Raw genomic sequence first — 24,752 nt, forward strand, 5'->3', positions numbered from 1 at the left:
TTTTTCTTTGTTCACCTGAATAGTACACGAATAACTGATTATTCAGAATACTACACCTCTCATATCGGAACGTCACATATTACCAACCGTCACATATATCCAACCTCTTACGTGTATGTGTCACTTAATACTCATTTCTATACAAACCAAGACGGCAGATTCCTAAAGAAACGCAAGCACCCATACCATAACTGTATCAAAATTAGCTATGTACCAAAAAGTACATTTTACCGTGACTCAAAGAGCTGTAAACAGTGTAAGGCTGCGTGTACAAATCCGCTTGGAGCTCCAGTGGAATTTTGAATTGCGACGAGAATTCTCGGGCTTACCGTTGATGTGCAGTGTGAAAGGTTGGGAATAGGCATCCACCAGCCCAGCACTAAACTCTGAGTATGGTAGACAAAATCGGATATTTCAGGCAGTAAAAGCCCCGGTAAGAACCAAACTAGATTTTGTTTAAATCTACACACCAATGGCTACTGAAAATTGTAAGGTTCATTTATCAAATGTTATTTTGAAGTATTAAAAAACATCGTTGTTTTAGAATTTCGAACAAAATGGTTGGTAATTAGCACATTTACGATGTGTCTGTAACATTGTATGATTTCATTAGTAACAACCAAGCTGCTGTAAGTGTTGACAATGGCACTAATTCAACCACCTCAAAAAACATTCTTCCTCTTCAGCACTGTGACACAAAAAACTGTCTGTCTCTTAAATATACCGAATCCCCCCCCCTCCTCTACCCTGGAGCAGCCATGCAGGAGTTGACCCCAGCTGACCCCCGCTGGGTGGGGGCGTGGTGGATGGGGCTCCTGGTGTCCTCAGCCGGCCTGGCCCTCGCCTCCATCCCCTACTTCTTCTTCCCACGCAGCATGCCCCGCGAGAACGTGAGTGTTGCCCCTGCCGCTGTGTAGCCATTAGGGAAGTTGTTTGAAGTTTGGTAGGGTGGTAGGGTGGTGCACATCCCACCTCTCTTTAGGCCAGGTGCAGGACAAATTACACGAAGGTAAAACAAAAGAGAGGGAGAGTCTGCACACCACACTCTTGATCTTAAAACAACTTCAAAAGAGAGGATGTCCGCACACGGAAGTGGTCCCAATTTTTTGAATTACTCCGGCTACTCCAGTTTGTGGACATTCTCTTTTTTGAAGTTGTTTTCAGGTCAGGCTGTAGGGAGTACAAATGTAGTGTTCCATATCTTGACATCATTGTTGGTTCATTTGAACAGAAATACCTGCTTAAAAGTTTACAGCAGCCCGAGGTATTCTTTGGGGAGGATGGCTCTCTATAAAGGATGTCCTGGGCTTTGGCATAGATTCTCCTCTGTAAAACACAGATCACTCTTTTATATCAATGTTTGTGTTTCCAGATATCTGAAAATATGCTTATGTGGTAAAAGTCCAGGGGCAGTCTTATACTGTTAGTCTGATCCAAAAAAAATGATGTAAGATGCAATTTTACGTCTCAGAGGTGACACTTGACATTCTCTTAAACATTTGTTCCAGACTGTTTCTTTCATGCACTCTAACTTCACCTCATGATCCTGGCATGTGTGCCTTTGGCGTGTATACTTTTCTGCTCTATCACCTCTGTTGAGGACATTCTATCTGGATGGGGCATTAGGAAAAGATAAGATCTGTCCTGTCTCTTTTTGCCAAAGCCATAAAGAATTTACAGCTTATATATTATCCTCTATCAAAGTGATTGATATCCATATGTTTGGATCTCCTTTGAGCTTTATGGCTACTGATGACCCCTGTGTGTATGTAATAGTACGCTCGCAATATGTGATATTATTTCACTGTGCACAGTGTTTGGCTCAAACTGAACCAGGGGGTTATGATGTACTATCCTGATATAATGGCATTTTGGCTGAGCAACCAACAACTCATGAGATCATTCTTTCATGTAATACTGACATCCGCTGGTTCGGTGCCAACAGTACAACACTTACTCTCAATCCAGAGGGGACACAGAGCCAAGAGAATGCTTAAAAGCTTTGATGTGAATCCCTCGAATCTCTTGAAACTGTCTCATATGTTTGGATAGCATATTGTACTTTTTTCATTAAACCTGTGAAACTTGTGACCTACGGCAACCTTAGGTTGTGAAGTGAATTTCCAGTATGTCATTCATTTTCTATTAAAACATATGTGCCAATAGTCTACTACCTGTTATATTGTTTAATGCTTGCAGTATATTATGCTGTATTTTTTCCTTAGATGTCTGATTCTTTCTTCTGAGTTCTGAACTTTGGTTGCTTGTTCAGTGATGACAAACTCAGAGTAGTTCAGTATGGTTCTAGCTCATTTGTCATCATTAGAAGAAAGACTAAAGAAATTAAATCCAGGCCTTTCTTTTAAAAAAAAAATTAATTGACATTGGTTCCTTTGGCACATCCTAAATGGAACAAAAACTGTCAAAATGTAACCCAGTGTGAATAACCATTTCACGGAGTATCGTCTTCCCACATTCAAGCCAGGGAGAATTTTCCAAAATAAAAAGGTAAAATGATGCACCAATGTACCATGCACAGATGCCTTCCCTGGTCCGCGTTAAAACTTCCCATCTCTGTCTCCCCCAGGGCCTAGTGGACGACGACATCATGGGCGATGACTCCAAGCGGCTGGACGGCTCCATGCTGGCATTCCTGAAAAGTAAGTCTCCTCACCCGTCCTGCCACACTCACCTCTGCTCAGTGGGGCGGCAGGTCTACACGTAACCCATTTGGAAGCCTCCTGTAAACAGTCCTGGCAGCGGCCGTTCAAACAGTGCGCGTAATAATTTCCATGGCCGCTGTGTGATTACATTTTCCCTGGCGTCCTCTCTCCCTACCACCATCACCAGCACCCACCCCCTCGGCCCCTTTTGTTTAGACAGGAATGTTCCAGTGTCCCCCCCCCCCCCCTTGTGGTCCTGCTGCCTGTGTGTTTCCCTTTGGGTCACATCTTGAGTTGTAACAAGATCTGACTGGCACTTAAACACTCACCAGGCCTAGGAGGCTGTGTTTGTGTTTGGGGCAATTGGTTGCTCTGTGTGTGTGTGTGTACGTATGTATGTGTGTGTGTGTGTGTGTGTGTGTGTGTGTGTGTGTGTGTGTGTGTGTGTGTGTGCGCGCGTGCTTTACTGCTGTTTCTACGCACCTGCAGTGCTCTGTGTATTGTGAAGTTCTGCGTCTCAGTGCATAATATAGTGTTATGGGAGTATGTATAATTATGCTGACAGCAAATTTGTGTACTTGTTTTGATCACTCGTATGTCTGTTTCTTGTACTCTTCTCTGTGTAAAATCTGACAGTGCACACACACACACACACACACACACACAGGCAAGCCAAAACAGATGTGTGTGTGCGCGTGGTGATTTGTCTATGATGATGTGTGTATTTGGTTTGTTGTGTGTGTGTGTGTGTGTGTGTGTTATATTATTATAACAACTCACAGACATCCGATTTGGCTCCTTTTTCTGCGCACTCGTGTGTTTCTATGCTCTGTATCTTCACTCCGACACGTATCTTTTTCTTCTGTGCGTGTGTGTGTGTGTGTGTGTGTGTGTGTGTGTGTGTGTGTGTGTGTGTGTGTTTTCGCCCTCCAGTGTTCCCGCGGTTGTTTGTGCGTCTGCTGCTGAGCCCTCTCTTCCTGCTGCTGGTACTGACCCAGTGTTGCTTCTCGGCGGTGGTGGCTGGCCTCGCCACCTTCCTCAACAAGTTCCTGGAGCGCCAGTACAGCACCTCCCCCTCCTACGGCAATCTCCTCATAGGTCAGTGTGGCTCACGGGCCTTCACTTTAAAAAGTAATGTGTTAAAAATCGATGCAGAGTGTGCTTAGGGACAAAACATTTTGTGTCAGTTTCAACACAGCAGTTTGCTGAAATCTGTCTTTCACCTTTCACCCAGCAAGGTGCAGTGTTGTAATTGACAGAACAAATTGTGTTGTCTCTGAGCTCACACGCAATGTGTCATTTTATCACATCACTTTTTAGAGTGTTTGCACAGAGAAAGAACAGGTTTTGTGCTTGTCTCTATCAAAGGCTTACCTGAGATTAAGTGTCTTTGTTTACAGTGTGTGGTTATTTAAGTAATTAATAGCTTCATTTGTCTTGTAAAAAAGTCGACATGGGAAAAACAAACACTTAAAGAGTGCCAGGTTTATAATTAACCAAACAAGGAAATTGTCTATCTATATCGTTATCAAGCTAAATGTATCAATTAAAGTGCACAGAACCCGGGCTTAAAGTTCACAGGCTGATTTTAGGTGCGGGCCAGGCTGTTTGAAAACAGATCATGTAACAACAGAAATATATCAACTTCAAGAATTTCTAATAACTTCTGGCACACAATTTTCCCTTGCTTTAAGCCTTGCAGGACAACAACCCAAACAAAAACATGCCATCAATTAAATATGCATCGTTGTCAACAGCACGACAACTGCTCAGGTGAAGGCTAGTGGTGAATTATGTACACTAGGTGTATGGTGCCCTTACAATCTAATGTAAGCATATATTATTCCCCATATTAATAGCAATCCCTAACCCCAATAACCCTAAGTAAATATAAAAAGAATGCAGAACTTAGCATGAGGTATTAGGTACTTATTACACGGCTCTTCACAAGACAAGTAGAACGCCGGTCATTACTGGGAAAATAAGTCCCTTCAGGGCGGAACAAGACCCCTCCGCAGCGCGTCGGGGTCCGGTTCGCCTTGTCGGGACTTATTTTCCCAGTAATGACTGGCTTTCTATACATTATCCCTTACATAGTGGTGTGGAAACACACTAAGGAAGTGTTTATCAGTTGTGATTGTGTAGAGAAGAACTGCATGTACTATGCCTGGTTTAAAGGATTTGAAATCAGAGCAGAAAATGACATGAGTGAACTGGTTTCCTTTGTGGCCGTGAGACCATGCGTGTGTAGCCGTTTGAAATCATGTTTAATATATCAGAAGAAGCAGATTGCTGGCAGTCATCACAACCAGGGAGATTTACTACCATCATTCTATTATGTGTGTGTGTGTGTGTGTGTGTGTGTGTGTGTGTGTGTGTGTGTGTGTGTGTGAGAGAGTGTGTGTGTGAGTGTGTGAGTGTGTGTGAGTATGTGTGTGTGTGAGTGTGTGTGTGTGTGTGTGTGAGTATGTGTGAGTGTGTGTGTGCGTGTGTGTGTGTGTGTGTGTGAGAGAGAGAGTGTATACGGCCAGCTCTAGACAGCATCCTATTGGTGATTTATACATAAAACCACAAAAATGAATCTGCCATTAAGGTAGCAAGTTTTTTTTTTTTGAAGAGTTATGACCCACTCTGAAGTGGTTTCCAGCCTCCACCCTGGGTTCTCCAGATTTAGACAGATCTGGAGCACTCCCTGTATTCTGCTGACTTAGTGAGCTGACCTGATTTAATGAAGGCCCGTGCATGGAGGGTGCTTGGACAAGGAGCAGCCATGCGTCAGGAGAGGCCGACAGAACTTGTGTCACATACATCATGAGACAGGGAGAGAAATGAATTCCATGTCATGTTTTTCTAGTCCACTTCTCCCGCTGCGAAAGAAAATATTTTTGTAGAAAATCCTGTCAAAAGAGGGTGTGGAATCTTACCAGCGCACCTTGCCCATCAACTGTGCTACTCTGTTTGGCATGCTTTTGAGCGTGTTTGAGTTATCTTTCAACAGCTCCAAAATTTGTGCTATGTTGTTTGTGCAAGACGTGACTGACTTAGCTTAGTTGTCTTTCAGACTATGTCAATTAATTTACAGCTTATTTAGATTGTTAGCTTCTGGTTGTTTGTAAAAGACTGTCTTGACTGCACAGTTCAGTACTCTCCATGCAGTCATGTTTGTCTTTTGCTCTGGTCTTCAACGCATGTGTGTGTTTACGTGTCTACCTTTGGTTTATTTGTTGACGCGGTCCCCAGGTGCGGTGAACCTGCCGTCGATGGCCGTGGGGATGCTGCTGGGCGGCGTGATCATGAAGCGCACGGGTCTGTCGCTGCGGGTCATCCCCCGCTTCTCTGTGGCCATGCTCGTCATATCTGTCCTGCTTTGCGTGCCGCTCTTCTTCATGGGCTGCCCCACACAGACCATCTCAGGGGTCTACCCCAGGCCCCGGCTCAACGAGTAAGGCACACACTGGCACTGCCCACACAACGACACTACCCAGCACACACACACTCTCACAGGAAACAGAACATCATCCACTGAGAATTAACAAGGTCTGACATATCCACAAGTGAGTATTTGTTTTGCACTAGATAATATAAAATAGTTTGATTTGATGCAAAACAATACTATAATATAATTTATAAAAGATAAAATAATATGAAAATAAATGTCTTAAAATGGGATGATTTCAGTTTGGAATTGAATTCTTTTCAAAAAGACCTTATTTACTCTCATCTGATAATTTGACAGTAGAGCAGTTTATTTCTAGACTAATTGACCTTGATGGATCTATGCATTATCCATTCATATTTCATTTCAGTAAATTTGGTTGTAAAATCAGATATGGTTGAACACTTTGCTTTGGTGGGTAACCAGACAGCTTTGGGGTTCACTTCTCCCTCACGGTGTGTCATCGGGGGCTCTCCTGGTCCTCGGAGGGTAATTTACTGAGCACGTACCCAACCAACTCTTCCCGTCATGTCGAGCCCATGTGGTGCGCTGTGACCCAACACAGGGAGATAATTTCCCAGCATGTCCAGCACAGCGATCCTGACATCCATAAAAGCCTACCCCTAATGGCTGGCCCAGCTGTTTAGAAATGGACAGACCGTCAGTCTTCCTGGGTGACGTTGTGTACCAGGAAGGGTGGTCTTCACCACCATGCTAGAGTTTACATAACTGAGTGAAACATAACCCTCTGTGCTCACCTCAGACTTCCAGCTAAGGGGACATCTCAGTGATTCACCCTCTGTGATATGCTCCTTCAGTGGTGGTTTAAACAGGCCATTAATTGGCAGAGTTGTTAGCATGCAAAACAAACTGAAAGCCACATTCAGCTGGTAATTGTTTATAGCCTTTTTTTACTGCTTGTTGGGTTTAAGCAGCCGAAAACCACCAGCACATTCAGCTTATAAGGTGTATAAAACCTTGGAGATGCTACACTGATTTTCATTTTAGGATCACAGTTTCTGTGTTGTCCGGTTTTCCTAGGCCATGTCTCCCTACTTTGTGTGCTGCAGTTATTTATATCAGTGAGAGAGAGACAAAGAGAGAGAGAGAGAGCGAGAGAGAGAGAGAGAGAGAGAGAGAGAGAGAGAGAGAGAAGAGGGAGAGAGAGAGAATGAGCGGAGCTGGTGGTTACTGTGAAAAGGGCCTTGTGGTGTCAGCCAGCTGTCAGCTAAGAGGGCAGGACAGGGCGCCCCTCTGAGACATCACAGGCTTGGGCCTGACAGCCCCGGGGTCACCAAGCCCAGCGCTGGCCCCCTAATGATGGAGCTATCTGGGCCGGGGCGCCGTGAGAACTGAGCCGTACTGACAGGCAGTTGGGTGTTAGCGCAGAGCAGGGGAGAGAGAGAGACAACGCCGATTGGGGGGGAAACTACCCCTGAGACGTTTCGATCGTTCGAGTAAAAGAAATCTCACAACAGCTGCCGGACGGCGGGTTGTAAACACGTAGGTTGGTCAGCATGGGTGACCGCCGCGCATGAGTTCAGCTCTGTCTGTAACCATGCCCAGAGGAGGGAGAAGAATGGCCATGGGGGGGCCAGTGAGTTGAGGCGTGTTGGAGTTCATGGCAAGAGATGAAGCTGCGCGTTGGACTTTGGCCTCCGACCACCATTCCAGAACACGGTGCTCCAGATAGATCTGGCCAGATCAAACCTTTAAAGTCACTCACACTCTAAATCAGTTTGTTTTTCTCAGAGGATCAAATACTGTTCTGAGGACAGCTCTGCCGTTCTGATTGCCACTCTTGTGAAATCCTGTTAAGGTCATTGCCGTCCTCCCTCACTTCCCTCATTTTGTACTATTTGCTTTGACCTTTCATCAGTAAATACCCTTCCATCCAAGTCCATTACATTATATCCCATGCAGTTCACTTCGATCCATATGTTTTCTGTTCTTATCTTTTTGATATTGAACTGTTTTCCTCTCCAGGCCAGTGCCCGCATGCTACTCCGACTGCTCCTGTGCCACCAGTGCCTTTAACCCAGTGTGCGGATCCAACAACGTGGAGTACATCTCCCCCTGCCATGCCGGCTGCAGCAACTACACCAAAGACCCCACAAACTCCTACAGAGTCCAGGTTCGCGCGCATGCTCTCACACACACACCACACACCAAAGTTCAATCCATGACACATCCTTATTTAAGTGCTGTATGTCAACAACTGAACCACAGGCACCTAATGGGCTATTTCAGTGAGTGTTTAAAATACCATTTAGTGCCTTTAACCCAGTGTGCGGATCCAACAACGTGGAGTACATCTCCCCCTGCCATGCCGGCTGATATTTGTGGGTTTCATTGTTGTGATTAAACCCGAGGAAATAGGAAGACATTTAGCAACAAAAGAATGATGTGACTCAGGACAAGCATCCGAAATGTGGTTTGGTACTCCTCCCAAAGAACCCAAAGAACAATGAACAATGTAAACCATGATGCCCTCCCAGGCGTTGGGTGAGGTGCCTGTAAGCTCTGCCGGCCGCTGCCACTGTGTGGCAGGGGGGGCGTGGAGCCCGGGAAAAGCGCAGCTCAGAAATCAAGTGGCTGGCAGCAGCCTGGACACATCTTACTGCAAGCAGCTGAGCTCTCACTTAGCTCATCTGTCCAGCCAGCCAAACAAAGAATCAACAGAGAGAGAGAGAGAGAGAGAGAGGGAGGGAGGGAGGGAGGGAGAGAGAAAGACAATTAAACTAAAAAGAAAGAAAAACAAAGAATAAGATGAAGAGAGAGCGGTTAAAAAGACGGAAGCCGAGATGGAGCGACACAGATAGAGTGCCGCTGTAGGTCACAGAACACGCTTGGTTGGCAATCAATGGCGGGCCCGATCGATCGGTAATTAGCCTCCGCGAGCTGGAGGAAACTGGCTTAAGTGGCACTAAGGCCCTTAAAGGTGTTCCAGCCCCGAGAGTAATCCCTTCATGCCATCAGAAGCGCCCGCCGGGCTAATAGTGTATTACATGTATTGACGGGACGTGTAATACAGTGAGGCCGTTGTAATGAGAAATTGGCTTGGCTGACAAGGCTACGCGGGAGCTCGGACAAGGAGTAGACCTACCGCTGACACCAGATGCCACGGGGATGGTCGTGAGCCGCTATTGAAATGGGCAAGCGTTTGCTGTCCACTCTCGGGCAGATATTTATCGGTAATTTGCTGAAGTAGTTAGGAGAATGTGTTGACATGCAGGTTTATTTATGTGCTTGGGGAGCTACATTTGTATTTTCCATTCTACTGACTGTGCAGTCATCTGCTCATTCATATTTGTGTTGGAGGCGATTCTGCTTTGTAAACCTTTGCACAGTTGTGTTGATATACTGAACAGTTAATTTCACAGTAACGGTTTCACACCAATCCATTATATTTGTTTTCAATGCATTTATGAATTGTGTAATGTACATATCTAATCTACTGTTGTCCTCATTATTGTGCATATTTATTCAGTGTGTGGCAGAATAAGTGAAATCACACTTGGCTTTTTTTTCTTTGGCTTTTCATCATTCTGAATACACCTCCATCAAATAAATGTGTGAGTGCACTGTGTCAGAGCTCTGAAGCACATTGTAACAGTGTTGGCTGTCTTTCTCTACCTCTCTCTGTTCATCCAGGCGTACACCAACTGCAGCTGTATTGGTGGCGTTGGGGCTTCTGCTCGCCCTGGTTCCTGTGGCAACAGCTGTCGCCATTTCCTGCTCCCGGTCATGTTCCTTATCTCACTGGCAGCCCTGATCGCCAGCCTCACTCACAACCCCATCTACATGATGGTGCTCAGGTAAATGAGAGGCCGTCATTGCTGTGGTCTCACCTGGCTCGCACCTTAGTCCTGCAGAACCAGAGTGGACAGCATGATACATAGCAAAGCATGCCTTTTTTTCATCTGCAGTTTGTTCAAATTATTGTTTGAGTTTGGTAGGGCTCAACATTGCGCTCTCTATTATCGGCATAGTCTATAGAAGGGACTGTAACACAGGTTGGCTGCTGTGGAATCAGAAAAGCTTTTACTTGTACGTGTGGCACATCCAGTTATGCACAGTAGCCTAGCTCTCAGATGTAGGTCACACTAAAGCTATTCCACTGTTTGATCGCTAGCTAGACCAGAGACAGAAACAGAAGCATGTTTTGCCAGTGGTCTCTTAGGAACAGACAGGGAAACACTAGCACTAGTAAATAAGTGCAGTGCATATTGTAGCTTCATGAAATATCAGTGACCTGTGAAACCTCTGAACGTCAGGTGACCAGACAAGGAAGCAGAAGAAAGAAATAAGTAACATTACCATCACCAACATCTCCAGAATAGTTTAGTGTTGCACTGAATTAAATACACTCTATGACTTGGTAATTACACTACATGTGAATCTGCCAATAACTATAAGTATGTTATGAGATAAATGTACTAAGCTAACTAAACTATAAAATAATATTACAAAATAAAGTTTTAGTGCAAAATACTACAAAATAAGGCGGGTCTCCACTAGAACGCTGTATTGTACAATTATGATAATGAAATGTGTATTGTAAAAGTATGGCTGTTGAATAGTAGAGCTGAATAGAGCCAGGTGCAGCTGTGATATGAACTGACCTCTTTCTCTGTGTGCAGGACGGTGCCTCAGGGGGAAAAGTCCTTTGCCATTGGTGTGCAGTTCCTTCTCATGCGGGTTTTGGGTAAGTGTTGCATGCATAGAACTGTGGGTCAGTGAAGTTGCAGTTGATATGGACATTTCTCCAGGGCTTCAGGAGACTCACTGTTATTCTGTTACTCAAAAGTGGTTTATGTTAAGAGTCTTTGGCACAGCCGAGATGAAGAACATGCACACAAGTCATGGATGTGTGTCACTTTTACAAAAATATATTTATTTCTTATGATACCTGTGGAAATGAAAGATTAATTTTAGGAGTACAATGTCTTTCGGAAAAGGCCATTTATCACTCAAGGCCATTTGGAATGCTGTAGTCATTGAAGGGTATACCCACCAGTAGTTGTATACAGCAGTACTCTAGTGACCCCTAGTGGTGATGGGTATACCTGCAGTGACGCCACAGTTCACTACTTGAACTGCACAACCTTTACTGTCCCACTACTGTCCCAGCCTCAATGCTAGTGTATTAAATTATACAACTTTATATATATATATATATATATATCATATTTTCATCACAGCTTACTGCATATGGGCAACTGGCTCATGTACAATATACTCTCAGAATTTAGCAATGGCATGCATGAATAACCTGCGGTGAGAGTTGAAAAGTTAAAAAACATTACTTGATGCTAAACATTCTTTAACATTATCTATAGATTCATAGTTGAATTAGAAAAATGTCTCACTACTAACTCTCACTCTGGTTCTTTTCCCTGTGTTTTCAGCCTGGTTGCCGGCCCCTGCCCTGTTTGGGATGACCATTGACTCTACCTGCATCTGGTCTAGGAAGATCTGTGGGAAGAAGCTGGCCTGTGGTTACTATGACAACAACTTCCTTAGGAACAGGTAGGCCTACACAGGGTGGCTTCACTTGACCTGCACCACTGGTATGCAGCATAGATATAGTAACTTTAATGACCAATAACTCTGCAGAGCAGTTTGACTTAGTGATGCATTTCTAGATTAGAACCAATGATAACCCAACTAAAAGGAGAGTTCATTCTAGATGTGTCTTCATTCCAGAGGAGGTGTACATTAGGCAATTAGGCAAGGGAGTTAGCCAGCTGTATCTTTCCCCCTAACCAGCTCTTCACAGTTGCTGACTAACAGTTTCTGTAACAAATTTTGCTGGAGAGCACCATGAAAAGGCAAACCTTATATGGTGACAATTACATGATTAAAAAGTGGGACGATTTTCATTTTTCATTTAACTATCCCTTTAAGTAAATTGGTATTTAATGGTAGTTCACTAATTACACTGCCAAGCCAGTTTTCATGTTTTTAGTTTAAAGCAATTTGTAGCTCTTAATCGTATGCATCCATGAATCAAAGTAAGTAATGACATTTAATAACATTGTATGTAGGCCTAAGATGAACTCCCTCACAAACGATTAAGGGCTTTTCTAATTCATTTTCAGATATTTGGGACTTCAAGTCGGCTTCAAAATTATGGGCATTGCCTTGCTGGCAATCGTCGGCTGGAAGGTACAGCGCACCAGAGAGTACACCCTGGAGAAGTGTCCAGAGGGACCCCTGTGAAGCTGTAGACCCCACCCCCCCCCCAACCTCTCATCATTTTGGGGCACGGTCTCCCAGTTGGTCCCCTTGGTGAACAACGGATGCTAAAAGGGAGAGACTCCGAGGCCCTTCCAACAGAACAGCACAGCACAGACTCCTATGTGACCCCTCTCGAGTTCTGCTCCAAGGAAACGTGGTTTCAGTACATTGGTGTGTCTCACTGTGTGGATTTGTAGTTTTCATGTATCTTATTCATAGCGGAGCTCTGATGTTCAGCAGATGTGTGTATGTGTGTTTTTAGATATTATTATTTAATCTCTTCTCCTTTGATCTGTATTTTGTGTTGTTGATGTTGAACCAAATAGCACCTAACCCCTATTGAAAAGATACAGTATGATGTCATTTGAGTACACTACACTTGTTTCAGTTGTAATACCAGGCTAGGGATTCTAGTCTCCTGATATCTCTTTGGTTGACCAATCTGATTCCAGCTTTTTTTTTTAATGTCAACAAGTTCAGAAAAATGACTGACATCTTCACGCTCCAGCTATTTAAACTAATGGAAAACTGTCAATAGACAATAGAGGGGTCGTGTACTGTACCTCAGTTCAGCTTTGATTGGATGTATTGGACTGCATGCTAATAGTGTTCAAAAATTCTAGAACAGAGCTCTGTTCTAGAATCTTTGGTAGTGTTTGGATACTGTGCATGTGCAGGCAGGTCATTTGAAGGAAGAGCAGTTTTCCTTTGGAGTGTACACAAGAGGAATTAGGACAGCTGTTTTTTTTGTTTGTTTCTCTGGCCAGGTCAGTTTTCCAGTAGCCACTACGCTGGAACTTGCTGCAAACTTAATATTTAAGATGTTTTTTTTTTTAGTGTGTGTGATGTTACCTGTATGTCAGGTAAGCAGATGTGACTGAATATTTGTAAAAATATATTTTTATAAGCACAAAACCTTTTATAATCGTAATATTCAAATTCACTCACAATACCTTCAATAAAGTCTGTTCATGGTAACTTTTGTATTGAAATGAAACAATGTACAACTCATTAAATAAATTATTTTATTGTTATCCTGATGGTAACTTTCCTGTGTGCTAGTTATGTACCATCAAAATGTAATTGAAAGTCAGATTTGGTTTATAGATTAGTTGATTATGTTCATTTGATGATTTTTGTTCTATAAATGTTAGACAGTGTTATTTGAAAGTGGATTGAGAATGAAATCCTGGTGAGTTGATAAATATGTTTTCATCTCCACATTTATTACACATGCACACTATCTCTGTCCATATGTGAGTCTAGGATCATGTGATAGGCTACTCCCAGAATAAGATGCTTCTGCATTGACATGTTTGATGGCAAGTGAGATGTAGGCCTAGCATCTGCCTGGACTCTAGCAGCTTCAGTGGAAGCAGTGTTACCAGTGATTGAGAAAAAACACCATATCTGCTTGAGGTAGTAGACACCATCAGATTTAAACTAGTTGTCATGCCCTGGAGGTGAAGATTGAGTGATAACATCACATCACCTGGCTTCTGATGTTCAATTTGTTATCCGCATAATCATATTATGATGATGGCCTGTTCATCTTCTGAGTTGGTAGGTGATTTCTTTTCACCTGGCATTTATGCCATTTCAGATGGTTTGCATCACCTGCGTCTCTGCTGCAGCCAGTCTTCATCAGTTGCTTAGTAGGCTAAGTGGGAGTTCTAACTTCATTTGATTCATATTCACTATCAGCCCACCGTCCATTTCCCTTGATGTTTCTGCGATATGACTCTTGATAACTCCTAGGGATGGGCTTCTTTTCTTTCTTTCATTTCTGCATGACGTCATGCGTGGTACTAGGAGAGGGCGACAGCCAAGCCAGACAAACGTAGAGAGTGTACTGTGTGTGGGAGAGAGAGAAGAGAGGAGAGAGAGAGAGACGCGCAGGCGCAGCGACAATTGAAACTGACAGGCAACATAGTGCAGTATTCCCTCCGACCGTTCAGCGGATTCAAACATTGCTCTCTCCCTCGCGCATCCCGACGAAAGACAACCAGAACCGGTGGGAGCACACGTTCACACCCCGACACTGTTGAAATCATGAACACAAAACATATCACCGTGGGGAATGACTTTGGGAACCCTTTACGAAAATTCAAACTCGTCTTTCTTGGAGAGCAAAGCGGTGAGTTTGGTTCATATTTCTTTCATCCCCGTTTGTAATGTTGTCGGTAAGTTCTTCATCACTTAGCTACCATTATGGGTCCGCATACACCTGCCGAGATGGGAGATGCAGACGTTCTAATGAAGTTTCACTGACCCATGAAGGCGACCTGCCAAAGCTATCTTTTTGACCAGCGTAAAGTAACGTTGTATTCCAGCGAATTGCACATTCCTGGTTGTTTTTGGGGGGTTAGGCTATTTTGCAATAACATATACTGTACCTCAGGGCGTTCAAAGAGCGCTAGGGTAGTTTGTTGGTATAGACTATCACCATAGCCTACAGATGTTGCCAAGCAAGATAAGATTTTGAGTCAAACAATTAGGTAAGAGAAATAAGTTATGTAGCCTAAGTTATCGAGGGAATGATCCGTTTAGTGAAAAGGCTGCCAGATTGTCTTAATCGTTAATTTCTCTTTTATACTCGTCTTTTGACTAAATGTCCTTCAGTTTATTTACTGAATATGCATAAAGATATTGATTTCCTTTAATCCGATTTTGCAGCAGACCAGCCTACTGAAATATCTTATAATGACAAAATGCTAGAGTGTCCGTGTAGGCTGGCTGAGTGTTGTAATTAGACCAGTGAATTTGTACAGTGATCAAATTGTTTGATAAGATTGTGTTCATCTGTTGTCCACCGAGGGTGTTTTAGTTGGCCTTGGAAGACGGGGAGAATAAATAAATAAATATGTTCTAGTGCGCCGAGACACACCCAGGTTGCCAGTGTGTCAGTGTCGGAGCGGTGAGAACTTGTGTAGCTGCAGCCCAGTTGTTAAGATGTTAGGGACACGATTTTGAGTCGATTGTGTATTTTCTGAATATTGGCATAATGACCGGCATAAATACGATATTATGTGTGTGTATCGATAGCTGATCGGAAAAAAGTGTAGGCCTAATTTCGCAATAAGGGCGATGGGAAGCAGTTCGAAACATCACAGCAAACAGAAATGAATGAAAAACGAAGCACTGCAGGGTGACGTGTGGTATGGAGGTTATTACAGTAATTTATAGAGATAACTCAGAGCTGATATGTCTTGGCATTGAACATCCTACAGCCTTATAAGAATCAACTCCCACAGCCCAAATTAATTGGTGATGGAGATGTCATGAATTTGGCTGTCATACACCCTGGGGGTGGTTCATATGCTTTCCTTTCATCAGAAATGTCCTGTCAGAAATTAATACACTGCTGACTCTCGCTATTAATCCAAGCATGTCCACATGAGAGTTTGTGTTGTTATGGTTGTGTGTGTGTGTGTGTGTGTGTTTGTGTGTGTGTGTGTGTGTGAGAGAGTGAGAGAGAGAGAGAGAGAGAGAGAGAGAGAGAGAGAGAATGTGAGTGTGTGAGTGTGAGTGTGAGAGAGAAGGAGGGAGGGAGAGAGAGAATGTGTGTGTCTGTCTCTCTCTCTCTCTGTGTTTGTGTTTATGTGTGTTTTTTTCCACAAAAAATAAAGAGAGAGAGATACAGTGTATGTCAGTGATATGCCATACCACAGTGGATAATCTTCTGTATTAGTCAGATACCTTTAAATCAACTGTCTCCATGTTATCTTTGTGGACGCAAATTCCTCATCAGCAATTTGTTGGTGTCTCTGATTTAGATGAAGGCTGTAATACTTACAGATGTGGTTATTTAACTGTCTGTGTGTCTGATGTCAGGGATGGCATTGTTTTTTTTATCATTATTGTCTTCATGCATTTTAATGTTTTGGGTATGAAATGCATACTGTGATACTAACCGTACTACAGCTCTGGGATTGAGGCTTTGTAAACAACACACATACAACACAAAACATACCTATAAACCCTGTTAACTACCTCACATGGAAAGAGAACTGGATTGAGAAAGAGAGCGAACATGCATTAAGAAAGAGAGCAAGAGAGAGGAAAGGTTAGATGGGAGTGGAACGACAGAAGATCCTCTCTCTGAGTCTAACTAATGAAGTGAATGAGAGTCATTCCGAGGACTGTCAGGTCAAGCTGTAGAATCTCAAGGCCCTGACGCTATCTTCACGGAGTGCATTATCGCCCCGCCTCTCAAGGCTGAGGCTCAGGGCTCTCGGTTGGCTGGCAGGCAAAGAATCTCATTCACATACAAAGGCCAGTGTTGTGAATGGCTCCCAATGCCATGTCGTGTCAGTGCCACGCATCTAGCAAACACTGAGCTTATCTCTCCTGAAAGACCAGTTAGGCTGTGTGCTGATTGAGAGGCCAAGAAGTGTTCGACTGGCGCAGTGAGCCACTCTGCTGTGCCATGTTTTCTCGGCCCTTTTTGGCTGGTGCCTTCTTGCAACATGTTGATTGGTTGCTATTTTTCTCATGGGATTTGCTGTTTTTGGTTCCCTGGTGTTTGGGAGTTTCATGAGGGGCTCTCCACCTACTGGGCAGCCCACACCTTTCAAATATTTCCCATGATGCTCAGTCTTCCTCTAAGTGCATTTTTGTTGCTGCTTATTGCAGCCATTAGGGAAGCTCCATTTGAGGAAGAGTATTGATTTTTTGGGCTCCAGTCAAATAATATGCAGTCCTCCCTCCATCTTGTTTATTTGTTTATCCCCTCTTTGTTTTTGTTTTCTGCTGTTAAGAAAACAAAACAGTGTCATTTCCTCCTAACAGGTAGTAAGGGGTCACGTAATTGGATATTTCTGCTAAACGTGTCTGTTGCAAGGAAGAGATAAAATTGGGTTAAAAAGCTGATGGAGCCAAACTATCTGCTTCCAGCAGTGAGAGCACAGTTTATCAGCTGTAACCTCATCACTAATGCATCATCAGGACTTTAGTGGGTTGCTTTAACCACGCTGAACTCCATGTAGTTTCACGCGAGTTAAAAAAAAAAAGCCTTAAAATGGGTATAGACTTGAAACAGTCTCCACAGTACTGCTGATGCTGCATCAGATAAATCTTCAAGAGGCCTTGTTTTTGCCTCAGAATCTTTCTTTGCCTATCTTTTCACCATGGTGCATTTTTTTGATAGGGAACGTATTAGAGTGGCCTAGCAGAGGAGCCGTAAAACAGATTGATTTCCTGATTCAATTAATTCTCCTCCTGTAGTCTTAGGTGCAACTATGGGTGAGTGGTTTGAAGTGGCCTCTCTTTAGAACTACTGCATGAGTCACCTGCAATTGGCTCCTTGGACATCATTGGACAAATACTGGCATGAATACCTGCATGAATACCTGGAGTACCTGATTTCTCTCCATCACTCTATCTCTAGTGGTCTCTCCAGCACTTTCCTTCTCTTTCCTTCTCTCTCTGTCTCTCTGCAAACTGTCATGCCAGACTGAGAGAAGTGATGCCTTGAGCTCCGTCTCCCGCCCTATATCTCTAATATGCATCCATCAGGCGCCTGCCATGCATGGGTAATTATATAGTTTCTCCCAGACGTGCCGCTTTTGATATTGCGGGCTGCGAGCGCAGCCTTGTCAGCACTTTGTGTAATTGCCCCTCACTTTACCAATGCATGATAATTACCTGAAGATGCTGAAGAAACATGTGTAGCAGGGACTCTTTGACCGCACTGTGGAAAAACCCGTCATGCTACACAACAGAGACCTTAAAAGGCAACACACTGATATGTGTGTGTGTGTGTGTGTGTGTGTGTGTTTCTCTCTCTGTCTGTGTGTGTGTGTGTGTGTGTGTGTGTGTGTGTGTGTGTGTGTGTGTGTGTGTGTATGTTTTCATTGGGTGGATACACTACTAGATAGCTACTCGTCCCTGTTCACCCAAAGTGCTTTTGGACGTGTGATGGGCTTTCAGCTGAAGAGCAGCTGTCCAGGGTGCTGAACCTCCGTACTACTCTAGAGACTCCCAGCTGAAGTAAGGTCCACTGCAGAGAGAGGGTCCTGGGCTTCGGTCCAGCCAGTCTGGGGGAGATAATACTGTTATCACTCTCCACACACCCCTCGCCACTAGGAAAATGATTTCCACTTACATATTTATTTCATTTCATACTCCAGCTTTGGCATTGTCTACTCCCTAGGACAGAAACATGGCATGTTGTTGTCTGGGATTGGCTGGATGTTCGTTAAGATGGAGTTTGATTGGACGGTTTTGGGGAAGGGACATGGCAACGGCATCTGTGGCTCATCCAGGGTAGGTGAAGCTGGGGTGGGGAGTGGTGGAGTCGAGAGTGGGGTGGGCGGTGGCGGCTGCAGGACCCCTGGCAGCCATGACTCCTGGCTGGTGTGAGGCCAGCATCATTTATTAATGCAGACGGCTGGCTTCAAGTCTGTCAGAAGCAGCCCGCCCTGGGAGGAGGGAGGGAGGGAGCGAGGGAGAGGGAAGAGAGGAGGAGAAACATCAGGAGGGAAAGAAAGAAAGGAACAAAACAAATGAGAAAAACAAACAGGACAATGTGTTCCGGTCAGACCAGCAGTGGTGGCCCCGCCTGTCTGGGAGGCTGTGGCGTTGTCGCTAGGATTCCTCAGGAAAAAGCTGTTCCATTTCTATAGGTTTGAATATTATCTCACCCTTTGCCTTATCACTCAGACAGGCGGGGTTGTCCAGAGGAACTGCATTTGCATCCCATTTCTAACTGGATGCTTTAGAATATATGTGACTTCTGGGAATCTGATGATGTTGTTTGTTGGGTGTGGGTATTTTTGCTATCGGCCTACACCATCCTATGCATCCTTATGGTCCCTCTGAAGACCTCTGTAACCTTGCATATAAAGGAAAGAACGCTTCTCGTGAGGGTCATAAAGAGATAGAGAGACACAGAAAGGGAGAGGGAGAGCTAGAGAGAGGGAGAGAGAGAGAGACAGAGAGAGCAAGTACTAAAGAGAAAAAATCCCACTGCTTGGGGAGAATGTTAAGTGAGTCGTCAGCCTCCCCCCACCACCCAACCACGATACCCATGACTGCATCTTTGGCTGTCCTTTACCTCTCTCTGACTTGTGTGGCAAGCAGGGACAGTCTGCCTCTCTCTCTCTCTCTCTCTCTCTCTCTCTCTCTCTCTCTCCCCCGCCTGCCAAAGCTGCCACAGTTTTTAAGCTGGCCAGTCTGTGTCTGTGAGGCCCACGCGTATTAAGGAAGTGGCCGCTTGGCAAGTTCGGGAGGTGCGCTCGCTGACCAGAGAAGAGAGCCATTGTGGATAGTGCTTAGGAGTGGATAGCAGGGAGGACTGTGGAGATTTGGTCTTTGCCGAACCGGATAGAGCCAAAACTTAAGAAAAAAATAGAAGAGGCAGCTTTGAGAGTGAGTAATGCATTATTAGTGCCAAGTTGTCCAAGATGCCAGCCATTTTAAACTCATTCGTGATGGTTCTGCAGACATCTACAGTATCTCACTTTAATTTTTCTCCCACTAACAGATGGGGCTCAATTAGCATGGTGTTTTTTCTACTGTGCTTATTTAGGAAGTACAAATAAAGACCATGTCTATGAATATATATATAGACCATGCTTGGCGTTGGTATGGCACGTTATTATTATTGCTGATTCACTCCATCGGTGACGTCTAGCTCTAGGCATCACAGGAAAGCAGTCTAATGCGTCAATCAATATGTGTCTCCTGGCAACAGAAGTGTTTTTGGCAAATCAAACGTGGCCTCTGGAAGCTCTTGCTGAAGGCTGCCAGCTCACAGTGAGCTGAGGAGCTGGTATATATTCTGTGTGTGTGTGTGTGTGTGTGTGTGTGTGTGTGTGTGTGTGTGTTTCTATGTGCTTTTGCATGCTGGCTCTCACGGAAATATACCCTGTATGTTAATCATCGAGGGCCCCGAAGGCTTTCTCTGTGGGGTCGTTTAATCTGCCACTGTACTTGAACTGTTATCCCTGTTTGATTTACCATTACGTTTTTCAAATAATAGAAGAGAGGAAGAGAGAGTGAAAGAGAGAGAGAAAGGGGGGATGGGGGTCTAGTAATAGACACAGTATGTGGCCAATAGATGTTAATCTATAAACTAGTCAGTGTTTCCCACAGAATTGAATTTCAATTGTGGTGGTTGATTAGCAGAATTAACTTGAATACAACAGTTTTTAACAAATTAGCACAGCGTGGTTATGATGCTAACCAGATTTAAGCACATTTTAGTACAACCTGGAAAATCATTGTGTGGTGGTCAATGTTGATATTGTGGTGGGCCGCCACAAATAAGTCAATGTATGGGAAACACTGCTAGTGCTGGAGGGCCAGGCAGTAGCTGGTTTTAGCTTTCAGTCATTAACACTGAAGCATGACGGGTTGACTGTGGCTTTGGTTAATTTAGGGGATCCATGCTGGTTCGGTATTGCAGATTTGCACTGCCAGAAGGCAACGTTTCTCTCTGATACGAAGGATACGGGCTCTGCTCTCAGCTCTGTTCCTGTCATTTCTACAGTCACTGGTTCATTGGTATTAAAGCCTATTCCGATATTTCATATGTGTTTTGAATGTATTATAAACCCAGACGCGGGTCTGTCAGTGCTCCATTTGAAATTCCAGTCAGGACTAGACAGGTCTGCTCTCTCAGGCCTGTGGCTGGCTTTGTGGGCAGCTCTTTGAGAATCGCTGGCCTGCCTGTTCCCTGCTTACACACACACACACACAAACACACACACACACACACACACATGCGCACATGCACGCACGCACGCACACACATACACACACACACACACACACACACACACACACACACACACACACACACTCCAACCTCCCTCTCTAGTCACCCTCTCCCAAGTGTGATGTCACCCCATTCGGAAGAATAACCTCTTGCCATATTGTGTTGCCCCAGACCCCTTTCCTCTCCTTTCTCTCTCTCTCTTCCTTTCTTTCTCTTTCTCTTCCTCAGTCGTTCACCTCTCTCCCCTGCTGTTGAGGCTGGAGAGCAGTGTTTAATTATGGATCAGCCCTTACTGATGGGTTAGCCTCACTAATGCTCCCTCTGCTGCTGCCTCCTCTCTCTCTCTCTCTCTCCCTCTCTCTCTCTCGTTCACTCCTCGCACCTTCTCATCCGCCCATCTTTCTCTGTATCTCTCTCTCTTTCTCTGCAAGTGTGTTCATGTTTATGTCTTGGTGTGTGTGTGTGTGTGTGTGTGTGTGTGTGTGTGTGTGTGTGTGTGTGTGTGTGTGTGTGTGTTCGATTGTCTGTCAGTGGTTACCCTTTTGCTGTTTCTCTATTCATTTGTGTGCATGTGTGTGTATTCTCTCTCCCTCCTTCTCTGTTACTACTTTCTCAGTGTGTCTCTTTTTCAGACACACACACACACACACACACACACTTGCTGTCTGCTTTTCTTTTAGTGCTCTCTCTGCCTCCCTCTTGCATTTTAATGAGTTTCACAAGCAACTTTGCTTTTGTCTTATCTGCTTGGCTCTGTGCACCTCTGAATAAAATGGCCTCATAATGCTCTCTCTCTCTCTCTCTCTCTCTCTCTCTCTCTCTCTCTCTCTCTCTCTTCTCTCTCACAAATTGAAATAAAAAATGCTGTATTGGCATGACAAATAAAACATAGTCATAGTCATACAAAGTATGAAGGACATACTTCTTTCTCTCTTTCTCTCTCTCTCTCTCTCTCTCTCTCTCTCTCTCTTTCCCTCACTCTACCTCTTCTCTCTCTTATTGCTTTTTCAGTTTCTTTCCACCAGCACCGAAATCAATATTGCTTTCATTAGGAAGCTCACACGCCACTTGTCTATTCAGATCTTTGCCAGCAGTGTGATATTAAAACCCAGTATAGCAGCACGCCTCTGTTCATTTAAGAATATACCGACGACTCATTGCACCACCAAAGCAAGCCTAATCAGCCCTAAAATTGTGTCTGGAGCACGCCGCGTGAGGCGTCTTCATATGGAACCGTCATGAAATTGACCAATATTACAAACTTCGAGCAGCTTGTCTAACTAAGCTTGGCTGACAGTTGATGGGCATGTTATATGTCTTTATAGTGTATACCTGTTGATGTATAAATGCACGTCATGTGAGCTATTCGGAATGAGAGAAGGAACCACTTCTCTAAGGTAATTGCTGAAAACAGTGGAAACTCTAGGGTGTTGTTTTTCTACCATTGATAGGCTATTGCATCAAACACCTTTTGATACACTCAGTCAGGCATCCTCTCTAAGATGCGAAGAATTTGCAGACTTCTTCAAAAACAAAGTCATTTCTATAAGGGAGGCTATTGGTAACACAAGTAATATGTTTGATAGTACACCCAAAAACAGCCCCCAAAAATTAAGGTTCTTTAGCACTATTACTCAATCTGAGCTTGGTAAAATTATAACTCAAACCGGCTCCTCAACATGTGTTTTGGATCCAATCCCTACTAGATTCCTCAAAAAAGTATATGATAGCTTAGCTCCCTTTATTCTCAAGGTAATAAATACCTCATTAGAAACAGGTATATTTCCAACAGCTTTTAAAACCGCTGTTGTGAAACCTTTATTTAAAAAGTCAAATCTTGACCATACCAATCTGAGCAACTACAGGCCTATATCAAATCTACCGTTCCTGAGCAAAGTACTTGAAAAAGTCGTTTGTAATCAGTTAAATACCTTCCTCAACGAAAACAGTATCCTTGAAAAATTCCAATCAGGTTTTAGATCAAATCACAGCACAGAAACGGCTCTAGTAAAAATAGTCAATGATCTCAGACTGGCTACTGACTCTAAGTCTCAATCCTTATTCTTCTAGATTTGAGTGCGGCATTTGACACCATTGATCATACCATCCTAATTCACCGCCTTGCGAAGTGGGTGGGTCTCTCTGATAATGCTCTAAACTGGTTTCAAACCTACATTACTGGCAGAGATTTTTATATCAGTCTAGGAGATCATGTGTCTGAAAAACATGACTTGCCTTTTGGTGTGGCCCAGGGCAGCTGCCTTGGTCCCCTGCTATTTTCCCTATATATGCTTCCGTTGGGAAACGTCGTAAGTCAGCATAATGTAAACTTCCACAGCTACGCAGATGATACCCAATTGTATATTTCTGTGGAGCCAACTAACCCAGATGGCCTTTGCTCCCTCACTGCATGCCTAACCTCCATTAATCAGTGGATGAGCAAAAAAATTTTGAAACTAAATGATGACAAAACAGAGGTACTTTTGGTTGGACCAAAACTAAAGCGAGATATTGTTCTTAGTAATCTGGGGAACTTGGCGCACCAGGTCAAACCAAAAGTAACAAGCCTCGGTGTCATCTTAGATGCAGAGTTAAGTTTTAAGCCCCATATCAATAAAGTCACTCAGACAGCCTATTTCCACTTGAGAAACATTGCCAAAGTGCGGCCCTTTTTAACTCAACAAGATGCAGAAAAACGAATTCACGCCTTTATCACTAGCAGGTTAGACTACTGCAATGCACTTTTCACTGGTCTTCCCAAAAAACATCTAAAGAAATTGGCACTCATACAGAACTCTGCGGCTAGACTTTTAACTAAGACCAAGAAGAGAGAACACATCACCCCTGTGTTGGCTGAACTGCACTGGCTCCCTATTTCCTATAGAATTGATTTTAAGGTAATGTTAATTACTTACAAAGCTCTGAATGGCATAGCACCTTCATATATCTCTGAGCTTTTAATATCTTATCAACCACAAAGGAAACTTAGATCATCCAATTCTAATCTTTTAATCGTACCCAAAGTGCTCCACAAACAAAGTGGAGAAGCTGCTTTTATCCATTATGCCCCCAAACTATAGAACACCCTGCCTCTGTACATCAAGCAGGCAAGTTCAGTAAATATTTTTTAAAAAGATCTGAAAACATACCTGTACAGGAAAGCTTTTAGTTAACTCATCTTATCCTGTAGACTACTTTTTCAGATTATTCTACATCTGCTGCTATTGGAGGGCGCAGCCAGCCAGAAGCAGATGGGCTCCCCCTATTAAGTCAGGTTCTGCTCAAGGTTTCTTCCTGGAATATGGGAGTTTTTCCTTGCCACAGTTGCCATATGGCGTGCTTGTGGGGGGTAAAGGGTTAAGGCTGCCAGTCTTATGACATGTTATTCTCTATATTTTTTATATGTTGCTGAGTGGATCATAAACGGCCCCAGCAATGAAGAAAAGTGATTGATAATGACTGACTGACTATTATTGTGTTACATGCTTCAAATGTAAAGCACTTTAAGCTGCATTCTGTGTATAAAAGGTGCTATACAAATAAAGCTTATTATTATTATTATTATTGTGTATGATTGATTATGTATGTGCACAATGTGGTATGGAGCTTTTATTTGTTGTTGTTTTTGAAGCTGTATCCTGTGACATGCTCGGAAGGTTGCATATTTTAGACGTTGACACTTTCTGAT

At 43.7% G+C, this 24,752-nt stretch overlaps 2 protein-coding genes across 3 annotated transcripts in view; both read left to right on the forward strand.

Annotated features, from left to right (window-relative positions):
• slco2a1 (solute carrier organic anion transporter family, member 2A1) overlaps positions 1 to 13,376 on the forward strand; it is a 27,862-nt gene extending 14,486 nt beyond the window's left edge. Inside the window, exons 6-14 of the mRNA XM_042056932.1 lie at positions 757 to 890; positions 2,588 to 2,660; positions 3,597 to 3,761; positions 5,904 to 6,105; positions 8,086 to 8,233; positions 9,754 to 9,917; positions 10,743 to 10,807; positions 11,511 to 11,631; positions 12,204 to 13,376. Coding sequence (XP_041912866.1) covers positions 757 to 890; positions 2,588 to 2,660; positions 3,597 to 3,761; positions 5,904 to 6,105; positions 8,086 to 8,233; positions 9,754 to 9,917; positions 10,743 to 10,807; positions 11,511 to 11,631; positions 12,204 to 12,324 — 1,193 coding nt within the window. The 3' untranslated portion in view covers positions 12,325 to 13,376. The remainder of the gene's footprint in view (positions 1 to 756; positions 891 to 2,587; positions 2,661 to 3,596; positions 3,762 to 5,903; positions 6,106 to 8,085; positions 8,234 to 9,753; positions 9,918 to 10,742; positions 10,808 to 11,510; positions 11,632 to 12,203) is intronic.
• An 816-nt stretch (positions 13,377 to 14,192) lies between these two features.
• rab6ba (RAB6B, member RAS oncogene family a) overlaps positions 14,193 to 24,752 on the forward strand; it is an 85,822-nt gene continuing 75,262 nt past the window's right edge. The window contains exon 1 of one of the 2 annotated variants that reach the window (XM_042057926.1): positions 14,193 to 14,479. In XM_042057926.1, the coding sequence (XP_041913860.1) occupies positions 14,395 to 14,479 (85 nt within the window). In that variant the 5' untranslated portion in view covers positions 14,193 to 14,394. The remainder of the gene's footprint in view (positions 14,480 to 24,752) is intronic. The other variant, XM_042057927.1, reaches the window with a different exon arrangement.

Source organism: Alosa sapidissima, chromosome 12, assembly GCF_018492685.1.
Source record: "Alosa sapidissima isolate fAloSap1 chromosome 12, fAloSap1.pri, whole genome shotgun sequence".
Taxonomy (NCBI): domain Eukaryota; kingdom Metazoa; phylum Chordata; class Actinopteri; order Clupeiformes; family Clupeidae; genus Alosa; species Alosa sapidissima.